This window comes from Micropterus dolomieu, linkage group LG03 (assembly GCF_021292245.1).
Source record: "Micropterus dolomieu isolate WLL.071019.BEF.003 ecotype Adirondacks linkage group LG03, ASM2129224v1, whole genome shotgun sequence".
Classification (NCBI taxonomy): Eukaryota; Metazoa; Chordata; class Actinopteri; order Centrarchiformes; family Centrarchidae; genus Micropterus; species Micropterus dolomieu.
The window spans coordinates 50,805-69,932 of NC_060152.1; the positions used below are offsets into that span (position 1 = coordinate 50,805).

The 19,128-nt window shown below is 40.4% G+C and overlaps 3 protein-coding genes across 3 annotated transcripts; 1 reads left to right on the forward strand and 2 right to left on the reverse strand.

Moving 5' to 3' along the window:
* The first annotated feature begins 207 nt into the window (after positions 1-207).
* LOC123967978 (galactose-specific lectin nattectin-like) lies at positions 208-1,934 on the forward strand. The gene is made up of 6 exons (XM_046044414.1): positions 208-273; positions 542-563; positions 758-852; positions 1,093-1,227; positions 1,447-1,558; positions 1,812-1,934. Exons 1-6 carry the CDS (start codon positions 208-210, stop codon positions 1,877-1,879), a joined length of 498 nt encoding a protein of 165 aa, XP_045900370.1. The 3' UTR covers positions 1,880-1,934.
* A 5,382-nt stretch (positions 1,935-7,316) lies between these two features.
* On the reverse strand, positions 7,317-9,617 carry LOC123968590 (galactose-specific lectin nattectin-like). Its single transcript, XM_046045448.1, has 7 exons — positions 9,555-9,617; positions 9,235-9,300; positions 8,731-8,752; positions 8,448-8,542; positions 8,090-8,224; positions 7,760-7,871; positions 7,317-7,502 (listed from the first exon to the last, which is right to left on the reverse strand). Exons 2-7 carry the CDS (start codon positions 9,298-9,300, stop codon positions 7,435-7,437), a joined length of 498 nt encoding a protein of 165 aa, XP_045901404.1. The 5' UTR covers positions 9,555-9,617; the 3' UTR covers positions 7,317-7,434.
* Positions 9,618-14,614: 4,997 nt separating this feature from the next.
* LOC123968588 (galactose-specific lectin nattectin-like) lies at positions 14,615-16,992 on the reverse strand. The gene is given in 8 exon segments (XM_046045447.1): positions 14,615-14,800; positions 15,046-15,157; positions 15,776-15,870; positions 15,873-15,909; positions 16,118-16,212; positions 16,407-16,428; positions 16,585-16,650; positions 16,931-16,992. Coding segments are annotated over 7 exon segments (495 nt in total). The 5' UTR covers positions 16,931-16,992; the 3' UTR covers positions 14,615-14,732.
* Positions 16,993-19,128: the final 2,136 nt, after the last annotated feature.

Consider the following 19,128-nt stretch of genomic DNA (forward strand, 5'->3'; position numbering starts at 1 on the left):
TTTTAGTGTTCACTTCCAGGGAAATCCCCTTTTCATGCAGTTCTTTATAAATCCTTGTTTCTGTAAAACTTACAACTTTTGTTATTTTATCTTCCTGTATCACCAAATAGCATTGCTGTCATTTTTATGTTGTAATTAACATTCACATTAAAATAATGCATATACTTATCTACAGTGTATTACTTCATTAACATACTGTCTACACAGATGGCATCAGCTCTTCATTTCATTGCGGTCCTCTGTTTGACCAGTGGGTTGTGTATTGGAGCCAATGTAAGTAATAAAATATAAATTTAATAATAAACATAAAACTGGTCTTGCAAGAGCTCTACAGTCCAACATTATGTTTTCAACATTAATAAAACTGAACATTTTAAGAATGCAATACAAGTAAGTGGACAAAACACATTTATGATTGACTACTTCTATGATAAATAAAACTCAGCGTCCTGTCACCTGTATTTTTTAATTCAAATCTAAAGTTGCAAGTAGAGGCAAATCCAAGATGACTTCAATACTGAATATTTCTGTATCTTCACAGGCATCAAGTGAAACAGAATCAGGTTAGTGTTTCTCAGAGTGGTGGAGGTGAAATGCTGTTGCGGCACTTGGTCCTAAGATTTCTTCTTACTTAACTGTTTCTAATGTGTCCATAAATGTTGTGCTGAGGAACAATATTCTCAGAACTCCACTGACTTTGGACCACCAGAGGCTTTTTGAATGATGGTCCTTCTAATCATCTACAATTGTATTATAGATCATTGCTATAAAACTTGCCCTGACGGTTGGACTGTGTTTGGCCAACAATGTTACATGTTCCACAACAGTGAACAGCAGTGGGCTGATGCAGAGGTACGTTTTCAGTTATAACTGCCACACTGTATTTGTGATCACTCAGTTAGTAATGGTCCTCATATGGAGGTTAGTGAATTTACACAGGATCCATTGTTCTGTTGTCCACTCTGTTGGTACACACAGTTCAAGCATGTTCATGTAGTGTGATGTTAGTTGATGATGTTCTTTATCCATCGCTGTTAGTAGTTTTCTTTCTCTTTCTGTCACTTTTGTTTCTCACTTTGTCTCTTTCTTCAGCGTTTGTGCACGTCTTTCGGTGGGAATCTGGCTTCCCTACAAACCGCAGACGAGTACAAGTTCATCAGAGAGATGATTCGTAAAGTGACTGGTGTAGATAAAGCAGCTTGGGTTGGAGGCTACGACGCAGCAAAGGTGAGCCTTTTTAACAAAAAACAGGATCTTATTTAGCTGTCCCCTGGGTGCCTGATATTGATATTCTGTTTGTAATCTACCTTTTTGTAATTTGACCAGTGTTATGTGGACTATTTTTAACACGACATAACTGTAACCCTTCATAAAAACCACCAGCTAAAACATGATTGAAATAAATCCAACCAAATGTATAAACTCTCTTAAAACCTTTTGTTTCAGGAGGGTGTGTGGCTGTGGAGTGATGGTTCCAAGTACGCGTTCAAAGGCTGGGCTGCAGGGGAACCCAACAACGCTGGTGGAAGAGAGAGCTGTATGGAGATTAACTTTGCAGGTACAACTTAATTATCTGATAGAAACCTTATGTTGTTGGCTTTTCCCTTCATTGTTGGATGTTTAGTTTTCTTACTCTCTGTTTTTCAGTATGTGCTTTCATTTGCAACCATGAATCATGTTATAATGCAGATTTTTGAGGGTGCTATATGAAGAGAGTCTTACTTAAAGTAAAATGCAAACAATGTCATTGTGAGAACTTTTCATCTGAGGCCTCTAATGTGCAATTATTGTTTCTTGTTTTCTGTCTTCAGGAAAAGATTATGTCAACGATGCCAACTGTGATATCAACAAATCCATTGTTTGTGGCATGCGCCTGTGAAGATCTACGCCCTACGCCAGGTGCTGACACATCCCCAATGATGATGTCAAAAAACCCCTGATGATGTCATAGTTCTGATATATTTCTATATTTTAGTTGAATCAATAAAAAAATATATCATGTTCAGCTCTCTGTCTCTTCTTCATAAAAAGTTTTTTTTTTTAGTTTTTAAAAACCTAAGGGACATCTTATAAACGCTAAAATAGTAGAGAACATTTTGTTGAGCACTTAGGCGTTTGTGTATGTGTGTACTTATTACTAGATCTCTTAAGTGCTCATTCAGACACTAATTTCACTATCCATGACTAAAATCTATATATATGGTAAATGGTTTTTAAAACCAGGACACGGAGATGGGCCGGACATTTTCTCACGAGTTGGGGTCATAAGGATTTTATTGACACGCTTGTATTGGTAATCCTCATTGGTTCAGTTCTTTATCGATGTTCTTATCAGTCCTATTTATTATTAAATAATTGCATATATTATTTGAAAAAATAATACAATATGTTTTATTAACTAAATGTTTTTTCTACAGCAGCAACAGGATTTACAACAGCAAAGGAAAAAAATCTAAAATGTCAGTAAAATAAATCATATTTCTGACAACAACATAATAAGTGAAGTTTAGAAAGAATCAACAACTCATTCCCTCCCTGTCCTCCTTCTGCCTCTGCTGCTGCTGGTTGAGAGGAGGGCTGGTCTGTCTCCTAAAGCTGAGTTTATAATTTGCCATATTTTAATGTACTGGCAAACTAAGCTGAACAGTTACTAAAGACAAACAGCTTTCACTTTAGCTTGTTTTTATCAATTAGCTATTAACCGAACTAGCACTGTGCCTGTGTAAAACCATAACACAGCTGCAGTGGATGAGAGACTGAGCAGATTAAAATATTGCATTTTGCGTGTTCATGTTTATTCAACAGGTGTGTTGGTAAAGTATTGGCTTTTTACTCGCTAAGTTTTTATTGCACCACGTAGCCTACTTAACAAGCGTAGTTGTTGTCAGCGTAGGTAATATCCACTGATCAGCTGGCTGACTTCGCTCTGTGTGCTGGCGCACGTGTTTAAGTGTGGGGTGGAGGCACTCTGCAGACACACAGAGGCGGGGAGAGGCTGCAGGTCAGACAGTTAGGGTTGAGCCTTGTGAGCATGTGAAACTCTAAAGATGAGAAGGAAATGATATAGCTCACTCTTTCTATACACCATACAGTCTACTTTTGTTGTCATATATATTAGATTATGTGCTGGGCCACATGGAAATTGCTTTGGGGCTTTGTAGATCAGCTCTGAAAAAATAGTCTGCAATACGAGTGCAAATGTAATGTAATGTAATCAAGTTTTGCTCTTTTGATCCTTGGTTTTCAGATTTTCAAAACATTTTTTCACACATTAGTACACCAGTTTTCGGATCACAATTTACAAGGTTTCAAACCTGGAAAACAAACCAATACACTGGGAGAACAGTGGCAAATTTGAAACATTGTAAAAACAAAATAATGTTTGCAGAGATTTTATTTTTTTTAACACTTTGCAAGCCTGCAAAACGTCTCGGGTTACAACTGGAACCCTTGTTCCCTGAGGAGGGAACGAGACACTGCGTTGTTGAAAACGACTCTATGGGGAAGCTCCTCGAGCGCCTGCCTCTTAAGTATGAATGAAACTAATCCAATCCTAATTGGTGTCGTGCCATGTCGTATCATGTGACGGCATACCCGGCATACTCGAAGGCACCTTGGATGCAAGACGGCCTTCACTCCGCCGGGGGTAAATTCCAAGCAGTCTGGCGTCACTGCCAGGGCTTGAAGATTCCCCACCCTATTAATAGATGTCCAAGAGAAACGCCATCTTGACCGTGAGGTCCCCTGGGACCAGAGAATAATCCGGCGCACCAGTCTGAATAGAGTCCCCCTTGTCGGTTCAGATAAGCTACCACCGATGTATTGTCCGAACGTATCAGGACGTGATAGCTATTGATGTCTGGGAGGAAGTTTCTCAGAGCCCTGAACACAGCCAACATCTCCAGGCAATTTATATGCCAAGAGTGATGATGGTCCTGCCACAGACCCTGGACAAAGCGTCTGTCCGTGATGGCGCCCCAGCCGGTGAGGGAGGCATCGGTCGAGACGGCATTCCAGCGACACAACGCTCCTAACACTGGCCCCTTGTACAGGAACCACGGTTTCTTCCACAGTAATAGGGGCCGAAGGCACCTGCGCGTGACCCTGATAACACGGAGCAGATTTCCCCGCTGTGAAACGCCCTTGGTTTTCAGCCACCACTGAAGGGGCCTCATGTGCAGAAGGCCCAGAGGTATGATGCTGGATGCCGCTGCCATGAGGTCCAGCAGCCTTTGGAAGCTCTTCACAGTGACGGCCTGGCCTAGCTTCATCCTGGACACCACGGTCAGGATGGACTCGACACGTGTGGGATACATACGTGCCCGCATCGTAACCGAGTCCCACACCACGCCCAGAAAGGTAGTCTTCTGGGCCGGTACCAACACGCTCTTTTTCGTGTTGAGTCTCAACCCCAGATTCTGACTGTGGCCAAGGACGACATCTTGATGCCGAACCGCCATATCTCGAGACTGGGCTATATAATTCAGTATGAGGATGCCCTGAAGCGTCAATGGAGCCAGAGCTGCATCCATACACTTGGTGAACGTGCGGGGAGAGAGTGCTAGGCCGAACGGAAGAACCCGATACTGGTACGCGTCGCCCCCAAACGCGAACCTCAGGAACCTCCTGTGACATGGAAGGACGGAGACATGAAAAAACAAACCAATCCCCGGATCTGATTTGATTCACGATGATGGGAATAGTGAGCATCTTGAACCTGAAACCTCTCAGGGCGTGATTCAACTGCCTCAGGTCTAAAATGGACCTGCCTGCTGTCCTTCTTTGGAACTATAAAGTACCGGCTGTAAAACCCGGTCTGGCAGGGGAACACATTCTACGGCCCCTTTGACCAGCAGAGCCTGTAGTTCCTGTTCCATAACCCGAGCCTGTTCTGGAACCACTGTAGTCGGCATCACCCCAGCAAACTTGGGGGGTCGGTGACTGAACTACAGTCCTGATCCACACCTTATTATATTCAGGACCGACGGTGAGATGTTTGGAAGATGTCGCCATGCGTCTGCAAAATCCACTAAGGGAACCGGCCTCTCGAGACCGGCCGCGGGTGTTTCGAGCACTGTTCCCGACCCCCTCAAGCGGCGCCCTTGGGGCGAACGCCACGCCGTGCATGCGCTTGAAACCGATGCAACCCGAAGCGCCAAAGATGGCGGGACCACACCCCTTTCCTGGGGGCTCTGCTGCGAGAACAACCTCGGTTGTTCCACCGCCAGGGGGGCGGCCCCAGCGGTCCCATGCCCCGTGTCAGGACCTCTTCCCCGAACTTCTCCTCGCCTGAAGGACGTCCCTCAGGTTGCCCCTCTGGCGGTCGGGCTCCGGCTGAGAGCGTTTCCTCTGTTGCCAGACTCCCGTGGCAGGGGCTCTAGAGGCAACGCTCTCCTTTTGTTCCTGGCGATGGGGGGAGCTAGGGGACGGCCAGAGACGGCCGCTTGGGCCACCCCACCCAGACCGGACCTTGAGCGGCTGTAACCGCGTCGCTGAACAGACCTGACGGTGACAGCGGCGCGTCCAGCAGAAAGTGGCCACCAGACCTGCAATGGAGTGACCGACCGCGCGCGCGCCGTCTCCTTAGTGGCCCGGAGAGATAAATCCGTGGCCCGCCGCAGCTCCAAATATCTGCCGGGTAAGGCCCCTCGCCTTCGTCCAGGTCTTTAAGGAGGTCAGCCTGGTACGCCTGCAAAATCGCCATGGAGTGCAGGGACGCACCAGCCTGATCGGCCGCCATATAAGCCCGGCCCACCAGTGCAGAGGTGTCTCTGCATAGTTTGCTGGGCAACGCCGGGGCTTTGAGCGAAGACGCCACCTTGGGAGAAAGGTAGCTCGCTAAAGCTTCCTCCATCGGCGGCATCTTGCCATAACCCACCTCTCTCGCACCCACCACATTAATATAATTGTATAACGTAGGTGATGAGATGCGAAAAGAGTGGGGCCTCACCCAGGATCTGGAGATTTCGTCATGAAGATCCGGGAAAAACGGCAAGCCCTGGCGCTGAGGTCGGGACCGGGGCTGCAGGAATCTGTCATCCAGCTTGCTCAGACAAGGATTAGCCTGCCGAGTTTGCGGCCAGCTGATGTTGAGCCTGGCCACAGCCCGCGTCACAACCTCCACCAGCTCATTATAAGCGGGAACCGGAGTCGGCGAACAAGGCTCACGTTCCTCGCTACCAATGCTGAGCACGTCCACCTCCTCAGAAGCAGACAGCTCGGGCATCGGGTGGTCGCCACGGGCTGAGGAAGCCGCAGAGCAGGCCTCTGAATCCTGAGCAGGCGCCACAGAATCCTCGGACGATGAACGAGGAAGTGCCTCAGCAGCCTCGTTCCGCAAGATCCCTTTGGGATCCCCACGATCAACGGAAGCGGGACCCGAGCCATGGGGACCGCGAGCCTGGCCATCCTTTCCAAAAATGGCCCTGTGCTCCTAAACAATGCACACACAGCTGATGCGTGTCCCCACATGTATCTAGGGCAGGGGTACACACACTGAGTGTACCGCTGTTTCTCACTCGCCATTCAATAAGTCTCACGACCGACAGCTCAGCAGAGAAGAGGACAGTTTCACAGAGAGCGCTTGCTGAAGAGCGAAAGCTGATGTGTGTGTTTGCCGGCGTCCTTTTATGCTTCTGGGTATGCTGTAACATGATACATCACGGCACAACACCAATTAGGATTGGATTAGTTTCATTCGTACTTCACAGGCAGGTGATCGAGGAGCTTCCCCAATAGAGTCGTTTTCATCGACGCAGTGTAGAGTTCCCTGCGAAAGGGAATTTAGTTTTCAATCTTGGAAAACATTTTTGGTAAGATTTTGAATTTTAAAACACTTAGTTTCAACCTTTCAGAACTTTTTTTTTGTTTTGAAACATGGCAGGATATTTATCCCATAGGACCTTGGTGCAGACATTCAGGTTTGAAAGCCCCTTAAATGCTCAAATAGAAACTGACAGGATTACTATGATTATTAGACTTTGCTCTTGTATGCAAACCAAAGAGTTTACTATTGAAATCTGTTCTCTACTGCTGTAGTATTTATAAGATGAATCTTTTTAATCAAAGTATTAATATTTATAATTAAAACTTTTCATAAATGAGTTGACTTATTGACTCCCAATTTTACTTTGAAGTTGTTCTGTCACAGTGTCATTGTCTTGTTTTGCTTCTCTGTTCTCTGTATCTATTTGGGTGAAATAGTAATAGTATGTGCTCTAAATATGGGGATCATTTTGATATCAAATTTTAAGAGTAGAGAGAGGGAAGCTTTGGTGATGCATGAGATAGCAAACTAAAGAGGTGAGACAGATAGCTGAACATGATATATTTGTTTATTGATTCAATTAAAATATATCAGAACTGTGACATCATCAGGGTTTTTTTGACATCATCATTGGGGAAGTTTCAGCACCTGGCGTCAGGCGTAGATCTTCACAGGCGCATGCCACAAACAATGGATTTGTTGATATCACAGTTGGCATCGTTGACATAATCTTTTCCTGAAGACAGATTTTTAAAAAAAAACAATAATTGCACATTAGAGGCCTCACATGAAAAGTTCTCACAATGATATTGTTTGCATTTTACTTTAAGTAAGACTCTCTTCATATAGCACTCTCAAAAACCTGCGTTATAACATGATTCACAGTTGCAAATGAAAGCACATACTGAAAAACAAAGAGTAAGAAAAGTAAACATCCAACAATGAAGGGAAAGGCCAACAATATAAGGTTTCTATCAGATAATTAAGTTGTACCTGCAAAGTTAATCTCCATACAGTTCTCTCTTCCACCAGCGTTGTTGGGTTCCCCTGCAGCCCAGCCTTTGAAGGCATACTTGGAACCATCACTCCACAGCCACACACCCTCCTGAAAAAAAAGGTTTTAAGAGAGTTTATACATTTGGTTGGATTTTTTTCAATCATGTTTTAGCTGGTGGTTTTTATGAAGGGTTACAGTTATGTCCTGTTAAAAATAGTCCACATAACACTGGTCAAATTACAAAAAGGTAGATTACAAACAGAATATCAATATCAGGCACACAGGGGACAGCTAAATCAGATCCTGTTTTTTGCTAAAATGCTCACCTTTGCTGCATCGTAGCCTCCAACCCAAGCTGCTTTATCTACACCAGTCACTTTACGAATCATCTCTCTGATGAACTTGTACTCGTCTGCGGTTTGAAGGGAAGCCAGATTCCCACCGAAAGACGTGCACAAACGCTGAAGAAAGAGACAAATTGAAAAGCAAAAGTGACAGAAAGAGAAAGAAAACTACTAACAGAGATGGAAAGAATATATTTCATATGATCACTATGTGAACAGTCTCGAACTGTGTGCACCAACAGAGTGGACAACAGAACAATGGATCCTGTGTAAATTCAATACTTCTACTGCTAACTGAGTGATCACAAATACAGTGTGGCAGTTATAACTGAAAACGTACCTCTGCATCAGCCCACTGCTGTTCACTGTTGTGGAACATGTAACATTGTTGGCCAAACACAGTCCAACCGTCAGGGCAGGTTTTATAGCAATGATCTATAACACAATTGTAGATGATTAGAAGGACCATCATGCAAAAAGCCTCCAATGATCCAAAGTCAGTGGAGGTCTGAGAATATTGATCCTCAGCACAACATTTATGGACACATTAGAAAAAGGTAAGTAAGAAGAAATCTTAGGATCAAGTGCGGAAACAGCATTTCACCTCCATGAGAAACACTAACCTGATTCTGTTTCACTTGATGCCTGTGAAGATACAGAAATATTCAGTACTCATCTTGGATTTGCCTCTACTTGCAATTTTAGGCAGGCAGGCAGTATTATTTAGCTGATGCTTTTATCCAAAGCAACTTACAATTGTCACACATGTCAGAGGTCGCACACCTCTGGAACTAGGGGTTAAGTGTCTTGCTCAGGGACACAATGGTGGATATCTGACAGTGGGAAAAGAACCCAGGTCTCCCACACTAAAGGCAAGCATCTTATCTATGCACCACCACCATTTTAGATATGAATTCAAAAATACAGGTGACAGGACGCTGAGTTTTATTTATCACAGAAGTATTCAATCATAAATGTGTTTTACTTTTATTGCAAATATTCTTAAAATGTTCAGTTTTATTAATGTTGAAAACATAATGTGGGACTGTAGAGCTCTTGCAAGACCGGTTTGATGTTAGTTATTTTAAGTTTAGGTGTTATTATTAAATTTATATTTTATTACTTACATTGGCTCCAATACACAACCCACTGGTCAAACAGAGGACCGCAATGAAATGAAGAGCTGATGCCATCTGTGTAGACAGTATGTTAATGAAGTAATACACTGTAGATAAGTATATGCATTATTTTAATGTGAATGTTAATTACAACATAAAAATGACAGCAATGCTATTTGGTGATACAGGAAGATAAAATAACAAAAGTTGTAAGTTTTACAGAAACAAGGATTTATAAAGAACTGCATGAAAAGGGGATTTCCCTGGAAGTGAACACTAAAAGTAATTACGAACAGATGAAAACTTGTTTCTATAGATAAGAGTCGTACCTTGTTGTGATGATCAGATGAGTTCCACTTGCAGCAGTAGCAGGTAGCAGGGTGTAGTTGAGAGGGAAACCCAGCGTTTATATACCTTCTCTGGGCGCTTCGACTAACACACCTGCAACATGTTTTTCTATGATCACATGATATTGTTTGACTATTGTAGGAAAAAACATGTGTAATCTGTTATGTACATGGCCCTATAGCTATCACCTGCAGCATGTACTTCAGAAATTCAAACAGGGGTCTGTGGAGTGATGCTACCCTGTGGGTGTTTGCGATTTATGTTTGCTAAACCTCATAGTCCAGTGCAATCTACTAAGAGTTACAAACAAGGACTATCTGGAAATTAAGCACACATCATTGAATGGCATTGTTTTAGACTCAAAAATCTCATCATCAAATCATCAACAACTAACCTCATAAACCCACCATGTTTTCCCAAACTCAGATGATTTGAAAGCAGATACATTTTTTAAAAAAGCTAATAAAAAAGCTAATCTCTAGGGCTCCAAGATTGCTATACTAAACTCTCTGCGGTGCTTTATAATGATGACATTATTTAACTTTAACTGTAACATCTTGTTTGTACAATTAGTGGCACATTGATGTTCATGTTAAACCAGTGGAGGTCTTAGAATATTGTCCCTGAACACAACATTTATGGACAGTGGACACATTTAAAACAGTTAAGAAACGAGCAATCTTAGGATCAAGTGCAGTTACAATATTTCACCTCCACCACTCTGAGAAGCAATAACCTGATTCTGTCTCACTTGATACCTGTGAAGACACAGAATTGGCCTTCAGTATGGAAATCATTTTGCATTTGCCTCTATTTGGAACTTTCGTTTTGAATTAAAAATACAGTGTCAGAGTTTTATTGATCAAAATATGTTTTGTTCACTTCCTTTATTTCAAAAATTCTTAAAACATTAAATTTCATTAATGTTGGTAACATAATGTTGGGCTGTAAGCTGAGCTCTTGGAGGAGCGGTTTTATGTAATGTTTAATTTGTTTATTCTTGGCACTAAATAACTGTTTTGATGTCTTCCAGTCATGATTTCGACCCCACCACAGCACTGAGACGGCTCTTGTTAAGGTCTTCAACATTGGCAGTGGTAGAATTTCAGTCTTAGTATTATTGGATTTCAGTGCTGCTTTCGACACGGTTGACCATAACATATTACTAGCCAGGCTGGAAAACTGAGTGGGATTTTCTGGCACAGTACTAAACTGGTTTGAATCTTACTTAAACGACAGGGACTACCTTGTATGTAATTACACATCTGAGCTAACAAAAATGACCTGTGGAGTTCCCCAAGGCTCCATTCTGGGGCCTCTTCTGTTTAACATCTACATGCTTCCACTGGCTCAGATTTTGATAAACAAAATAACCATATACCCAGGGGACTATGATCCCATACAGGAGCTGAGTAACTGTATTAAACAAATCAACAATTGGATGTGCCAGAATGTTCTTCAATTAAATAAAGATAAAACTGAAGTCATTGTTTTTGGTGCCAAGGAAGATTGATTAAAAGTCACCTCTCAGCTTTAATCACTAATGTTAAAAACCACAAACCAACTCAGAAATCTTGACTCAGACCTGAATTTTAGCAGCCACATTAAGACAATTCCAGTCAGCCTACTATCAAGAATATATTAAGAATTAAAGGACTTATGTCTCTGCAGGACGTGGAAAAACTTGTTCATTCATTTATCTTAAGTTGACTCGACTTCTGTCTTTACAGGTCTCACTAAAAAAATCTAACAGACAGCTGCAGCTGATTCAGAATGATGCTGCTAGAGCCCTTACTAAGACAAAAAAAATGCTGCTGTCCACCCTGCTGTCATTCTGTGGGAAACACACAAAAAATAGGATCACATCACTCCAGTTCTGAGGTCTTTACACTGACTTCCTGTCTGTCAGATAATTTATTTCAAAAGCCTGCTGTTGGTTTATAAAGCACTGAATGGTTTAGGGCAGAAATATAGTGCTGATCTTCTGCAACATTATTAACCATCCAGACCTCTCAGGTCGCCTGGAACAGGTTTGCTCTCTGTCCCCAGACTGAAACAAACTTCCAGAAAACTGCAGGTTGGCTGTAACTGTCAATTATTTTAAATCAAGACTGAAGACTTTTCTTTTTATCACTGCCTTTAATTGTTGATGATTTGATGATGAGATTTTTTTGTCTAAAACAATGCCATTCAATGATGTGTGCTGCACCCTGTGTGCCTGATATTGAGTATATTCTGTTTGTAATCTACCTTTTTGTAATCTGACCAGTGTGTTGTGGACTGTTCTTAACAGGACATAACTTTAACTAACCCTTCATAAAAAGCACCAGCTAAAACATGATTGAAATAAATCCAAGCAAATGTATAAACTCTCTTAAAACCTTTTGTTTCAGGAGGGTGTGTGGCTGTGGAGTGATGGTTCCAAGTACGACTTCAAAGGCTGGGCTGCAGGGGAACCCAATAACGCTGGTGGAAGAGAGAACTGTATGGAGATTAACTACGCAGGTACAACTTAATTATCTGATAGAAACCTTTTATTGTTGGCTTTTCCCCTCATTTTTGGATGTTTACTTTTCTTACTCTCAGTTCAGTATGTGCTTTCATTTGCAACTGTGAATCATGTTATAATAAATTGAGTGTTATATGAAGACAGTTTTACTTGCTTAATTGAGAAAATGCAAACAATTTCAATGTGGGAACTTTGTATCTGAGGCCTCTAATGTGCAATTATTGATTCTTTAAAAAAAATCTGTCCTCAGGAAGAGATTATGTCAACGATGCCAACTGTGATATCAACAAACCTTTTGTTTGTGGGGTGCACCTGTGAAGATCTACGCCCGACGCCAGGCGTGACACATCCCCAATGATGTCACAACCCCACTGTGATGTCACAGTTCTGATTTATTTCAGTTGAATCAATAAACAAATATATCATGTTCAGCTATCTGTCTCACTTCTTTATATTGCTATCTCATGCACCACCGAAGCTTCCCTCTCTCTACTCAAAATAAACCCCATATGTAGAGCATATACTCAACTAGTTTGGGATGTGAGATACAGAGAAGCAAAACAATGACAATGACTTGATTAAAAACCTTAGAGACATCTTATAAACACTACAATAGTATAGAACATTTCAATAGTAAACTCTTTGTTGAGCACTTAGGCTCAGTTTGAATGTTTGTGAAGGGGTGAATGTGATGTGGTATTAAAGCGACTAGAAAGGTGCTATACAAACACAGACCATTTACCATATATTTGCTCATGGATAGTGACGTTACTGTCTGAATGAGCACTTAAGATATATATATATATATATATATGTATGTCTGGCTGGTCTGCTCGTGGTTTCTCATTTTGGAATATGAGCAAAGATTGCAAAATTGGATGAATGTTATGGCTGTTGAATATTGACAACATATTTCTGTGGTGCATCTCTGCACTGCCTTTGTTTTTGCTGAGAAATCAGGATCTGGCTAAACAATACAACCAGACCGGCCACACATACATACACATATATATACTATATATGAGTGTGTGTGTGTGTGTATTTATTATTAGATCTCTTAAGTGCTCATTCAGACACTAATGTCACTATCCATGAGCAAAATCTATATAAATGGTGTGTTTTTTTATAGGCCTTTCTTGTCTTCTGACCACTTGAAGCGCCATAGAGTTCGGTCTAGACCTGCTCTTTTATGAAAAGCGCTGTGAGATAACTGTTGTTGTGATTTGGCACTATATAAATAAAATTCAATTCAATTCAATTGAATTTTACATTAGATCACATTCACCCATTCACACTGAGCATAAGGGGGCTTTCACATTTACGTTGTTTGGTCCGAACCTTTAGATTTTTCAGTTTTATCCGAACCAAAATTACAGACAAACCCACTATTATTTAAGGTATTACATACATGTAAAACTAACATCATAGACATTCTGGTAGATCATAAAAGGACAATATATAAGAATAATTTAAATGAAAATGTAAAAGTATTGGCATAATATGTAAATAGCTGTAAATTTTTCATTTATACCCTTTATTTAAATTAGGATATTTTACTATAATTTTATGGTTTTTGCCATATTTTTTGGATGGTCCGGACTTTCAGACTATTTACATGGTTTACATGGTTCCCATGTGAACCGGCAATAAAAAATGCACGGGGAAATACACTGAAATAAGGACACAATTATAAATCTCCGGTGACAGCTCATATTTTGAAACAGAAAGCCTCTGTAGAAGCACGGCTTTGGTCTCGTCTCAAACCGAGGTGCAGAAGGATTGCTTGCAGCCTTTTCCTCCTTTCCTGCTGGTGAAGATGTAATGTTTGCAGAAAAAGGAAATTTATTTAACAAATTTGAACGAGCCTCGAGTTGGCTATGGGCTCGTTGGTGCTGCAGGTAGTAGCCTCATGACATAATAATAACAATATAGAGGCAATGATATCCATCTGTTCCTCCCTCATTCATTCATTCTTTTTAAAGCTACCTGTGGAACTGTTTTCAAACCAGTGTCAAGTATTGGGAGACGCAGCCCACATAGACGATGTCGACAGGACGCAAGTCTGTCCCGTAAAGGTCTTTAGTGCGCTCACATTATTGCAGTATAAAACCAAACCAAAACTAACCAAATGTGACAACATGTATCAAAACTTTGGTTCTGACCTTGGTGCGGACTTTCAGGTGTGAATGCTCAAATGGAAACTGACAGGTTTACTATGATCACTATACTTTGCATTTGTATGCTAAACAAAGAGTTTACTATTGAAATCTGCTCTCTACTACTGTAGTGTTTATAAGATGCCTCTTTGGTTTTTAATCAAAGTATTAATGAAAAACTTTTCATAAAATGAGTTGACTTATTGACTCCCAATTTTACTTTGAAGTTGTTCTGTCACAGTGTCATTGTCTTGTTTTGCTTCTCTGAGTACATGCTCTAAATATGGAGATCATTCTGATATCAAATTTTAAGAGTAGAGTGAAGGGAGTTTCGGTGGTGCATGAGATAGCAAACTAAAGAGGTGAGACAGATAGGTGAACATGAAATATTTGTTTATTGATTCAACTGAAATTTATCAGAACTGTGACATCATCAGGGTTTTTTTGACATCATCATTGGGGATGTGTCAGCACCTGGCGTAGGGCGTAGATCTTCACAGGCGCATGCCACAAACAATGGATTTGTTGATATCACAGTTGGCATCGTTGACATAATCTTTTCCTGAAGACAGATTTTTTTTAAAGAAATAATAATTGCACATTAGAGGGCTCAGATGAAAAGTTCTCACAATGATATTGTTTGCATTTACTTTAAGTAAGACTCTCTTCATATAGCACTCTCAAAAACCTGCGTTATAACATGATTCATGGTTGCAAATGAAAGCACATACCGAAAAACAGAGAGTAAGAAAAGTAAACATCCAACAATGAGGGTCATCCAACATGAGTCAGATAATTAAGTTGTACCTGTAAAGTTAATCTCCATACAGCTCTCTCTTCCACCAGCGTTGTTGGGTTCTCCTGCAGCCCAGCCTTTGAAGTTGTACTTTGAACCATCACTCCACAGCCACACCCCCTCCTGAAAAAGGAGGTATTTAAGTGTCAATTCACGCCAATCACAAAAAAATTATTTCACCCCTAGTGGCATCTATCCATGCTGATTGTGAAGAAATGCCCACTGCTCATGTATAATTTTGTTTGTGATGCTAAAAACATGAAATGAAAAATGACTTGAATGAAATGACAAAAACCTTTTTTCAGAAATCATGTCCATGTTACTGAAGATAATCCACAGATGTTGCTGTGAGCATGTTTCAGCAGCAACTATTTTGGTAAAAGAAAAAACTATGAAAACTGATCATGGATCAGTAACAATAAGTTAGTTTTTCCAGTTTAAATGTTATTTTTTAATGGTTTGAACTCCACAGTTCTATTCATTATCATTTAGCTAGCGCTAGAGTTTTTTAGCCTTTAACTCAACGCACACCCAGAGAGTTTATACATTTGGTTGGATTTTTTTCAATCATGTTTCAGCTGGTGCTCTTTATGAAGGTTTAATTAAAGTTATGTCCTGTTAAGAACAGTCCACATCACACTGGTCAGATTACAAAAAGTTACATTACAAATTACAGTATATATTCAATATCAGGCACACAGGGGACAGCTAAATCAGATCCTGTTTTGCTAAAAGGCTCACCTTTGCTGCATCGTAGCCTCCAACCCAAGCTGCTTTATCTACACCAGTCACTTTACGAATCATCTCTCTGATGAACTTTACTCGTTTGCGGTTTGTAGGGAAGCCAGATTCCCACCGAGAGAAGTGCACAAACGCTGAAGAAAGAGACAAAAAAAAAAAAAAATTACTCAGAGATGAGGTGAGAAGTCCTAACACAACTATGTGAACATGCTTGAACTGTTTGTACCAACACAGTGGAAAACGGAACAATGGATCCCGTGTAAATTCAATAACCTCCATACGAGGACCATTACTAACTGAGTGATCACAAATACAGTGTGGCAGTTATAACTGAAAACGTACCTCTGCATCAGCCCACTGCTGTTCACTGTTGTGGAACATGTAACATTGTTGGCCAAACACAGTCCAACCGTCAGGGCAGGTTTTATAGCAATAATCTATAACACAATTGTAGATGATTAGAAGGACAATCATCCAAAAAGCCTCCAATGGTCCAAAGTCAGTGGAGGTCTGAGAATATTGTTCCTCAGCACAACATTTATGGACACATTAGAAACAGTTAAGTAACGAGCAATCTTAGGATCAAGTGCAGCAACAGTATTTCACCTCCACCACTCTGAGAAGCACTAACCTGATTCTGCCTTACTTGATGCCTGTGAAGACACACATATATTCAGTATTGACCTTAATTTTAACTTTACTTCTATTTAACTATTTTAACTTTAGATTTGAATTAAAAAAATACAGGTTCACTTCCTTTTATTGCAGTAAAAGCAAACTATTTTTTAGATTAATATTTTATTACTTACATTGGCTCCAATACACAGTCCACTGGTCAAACAGAGGACCGCAATGAAATGAAGAGCTGATGCCATCTGTGTAAACACAGTATATTAATTAAGTAATGTACTATAGATAAGCATGTGAATTCTAGTTACAAACTTAAAATACAGTTTCAAAAGTGTTTACTACAGCAATGCGATTTTGTGATACAGGATAAATATAAGATAGAGATAAGATAAATAAAAATTTTTAGGAATTTTTACAGAAACAAGGAATTATAAAGAACTGCATGAAAAGGGGATTTCCCTGGAAGTGAACACTAAAAATAATAATGAACAGATGAAAACTCGTTTCTATAGATAAGAGCCGTACCTTGTTGTGATGATCAGATGAGTTCCACTTGCAGCAGTATCAGGTAGCAGGGTGTAGTTGAGAGGGAAACCCAGCGTTTATATACCTTCTCTGGGCGCTTCCACTCACACACCTGCAACATGTTTTGCTACACTGTAAAAAAAAATATCGTAAAAATACGGTCTAATGACTGGCAGCTGCGGCTGCCAAAAAACATGAAATTATAGTAAAATATCCTAATTTAAATAAAGGGTAGAAATGATAAATTTACAGCTATTTACATATTATGCCAATACTTTTACATTTTCATTTAAGTTATTCTTATATATTGTCCTTTTATGATCTACCAGAATGTTTATGATGTTAGTTTTACATGTATGTAATACCTTAAATAATAGTGGGTTTGTATGTTTTATGATGGAAGATACTCATACATCATCTTACTCTTCCTGCCTAACTTTGTTAAATTGTGAAATAACATAATATCATCAGGTAGGCCTTCCTACAGACGACAAGAAAAGTTCACCACAGTGTGTTATACAGTAAGCACTCATTACAAAACCCACAGTTCACCAATTAATGAGTCCTTGTCTCAGTTCAAATCTACTAGGAGTCCATCTTCCTACATTGCAGTAAGCAAAAAAAAAGGTTCAGGTTGAGGTTCAGTTCAAAAGTTGGCCAATGAAAATAAAACCAAGTGTCACCTCATGTTTAATAGACAAGCTTAGTAATTCTCCGACAACACCAGAGTACACCTCCTCCCCCGCAGCCTCCGATGCTGGTGAGCAGCACCGGCTGTAACCAGGCTGTAACTCAGGATGGACTGGGCCTCTTTCAGACTTGTGAGTTTGGTTCCTGAGCTGACTGGCGGCTGTGTGTGTGACGCAGGCACCGATTGCCACAATACGCTTACCTTACTACGCGTGTCTTTCTGTTGTGCATTTTTCTGTCCATAAAAGCAACGGATGGCCCGACGATTTCACCCACCACCAAGCTACCATTGGGTGGCGGGTGCTACTTTTATTCCCTATGTGACACTAACTTTTTGTAGGATCAGCTTCTGTCAAGCTCAAAGCCGTCAAGGTACAGCTTAACGTGCAAAGTTGATTTTTTACTCCTGGGTGTCATGAGACCAGAGCGCAGCAATCTTGTTTATTCACATCGCAATAATATTGCAAATGCAATTAATCGTTTAGCCCTACTAGTTATTAAATGTTCAATAACTCCGGTGTTGTCTGAGAATCTCTAAGCTTGTCTAGTAAATACAAGAGGCGTCACTTGTTTTTTTTCGTTGGAAGATAATTCATGCAATTCAAGCATTACCTAATTTCATCATAACATATAAGCCCGGCCTACAGGAAAGAACAGTGTAGTTTTATCTAATCTTTATCTAATATTGTGTTGCGTCATACAATATCATAATTTATTGCTTGTCTGTTTTGAATAATACAGAAGATAAAGAGCTTAAAAAACAATTTTGAAAAACATATTGAAAAATTTCAATTAGATTATTTTCCAAAATTGTTCAGCCCTAGTCTAAACATTATGTTTTAGCTCCTGTCTCTTTAAGGCTCCTCTCCCTAAAAGCCCATTTTCTTCTGATTGGCCAACTTCTGAAAGCCTGCCAAGGAGCAAGAATCTTATGAAGTCATCGATTATGTGTTGTGCCCAGTTAAAGCAGGAATTCCCCTAGAGGACAGGCTGTGTTCGTGCTACAGGCCAAAGTGACCCATTCAGATGTTTTTTGCTCATATGTGACTCAGATCTGATGAATTTGTGATGAACAGTGACATAGAATCTGATCTTTTTCAGTTCGGATTTGTAGTCCATATGAGATCCAGGTCAAATATTTTGAAATGCAACATCAGTCTGGACAGTCAGAATTAATGCGACTCAGACGTCACCTCAAGCGTCTGTCGTCACAATTCTGAGCTAGCGGAAATATTGAGTAGAATTAATCGCTCCACAAAAAGCCATCATTTTAATAATTTTAATAAATAAAGAAATAAAAATTCTTCTGGCCCTCATTTGTCACGCTCTGCCGGTCGGCCATTCTTTGTGTTACACTTTTGAGTTTAGTATCTGCCTTATAGTATGTTGAGTTTTGGGTTCTGTCCTGCCTAGTGTCCAGTATCTGCTATATAGTCTGTTGTGTTTTGAGTTTCTCTGAGTTATTGTTTGGTCAGTTCATTATCTAGTTATTTAGTTGGTCTTTGATT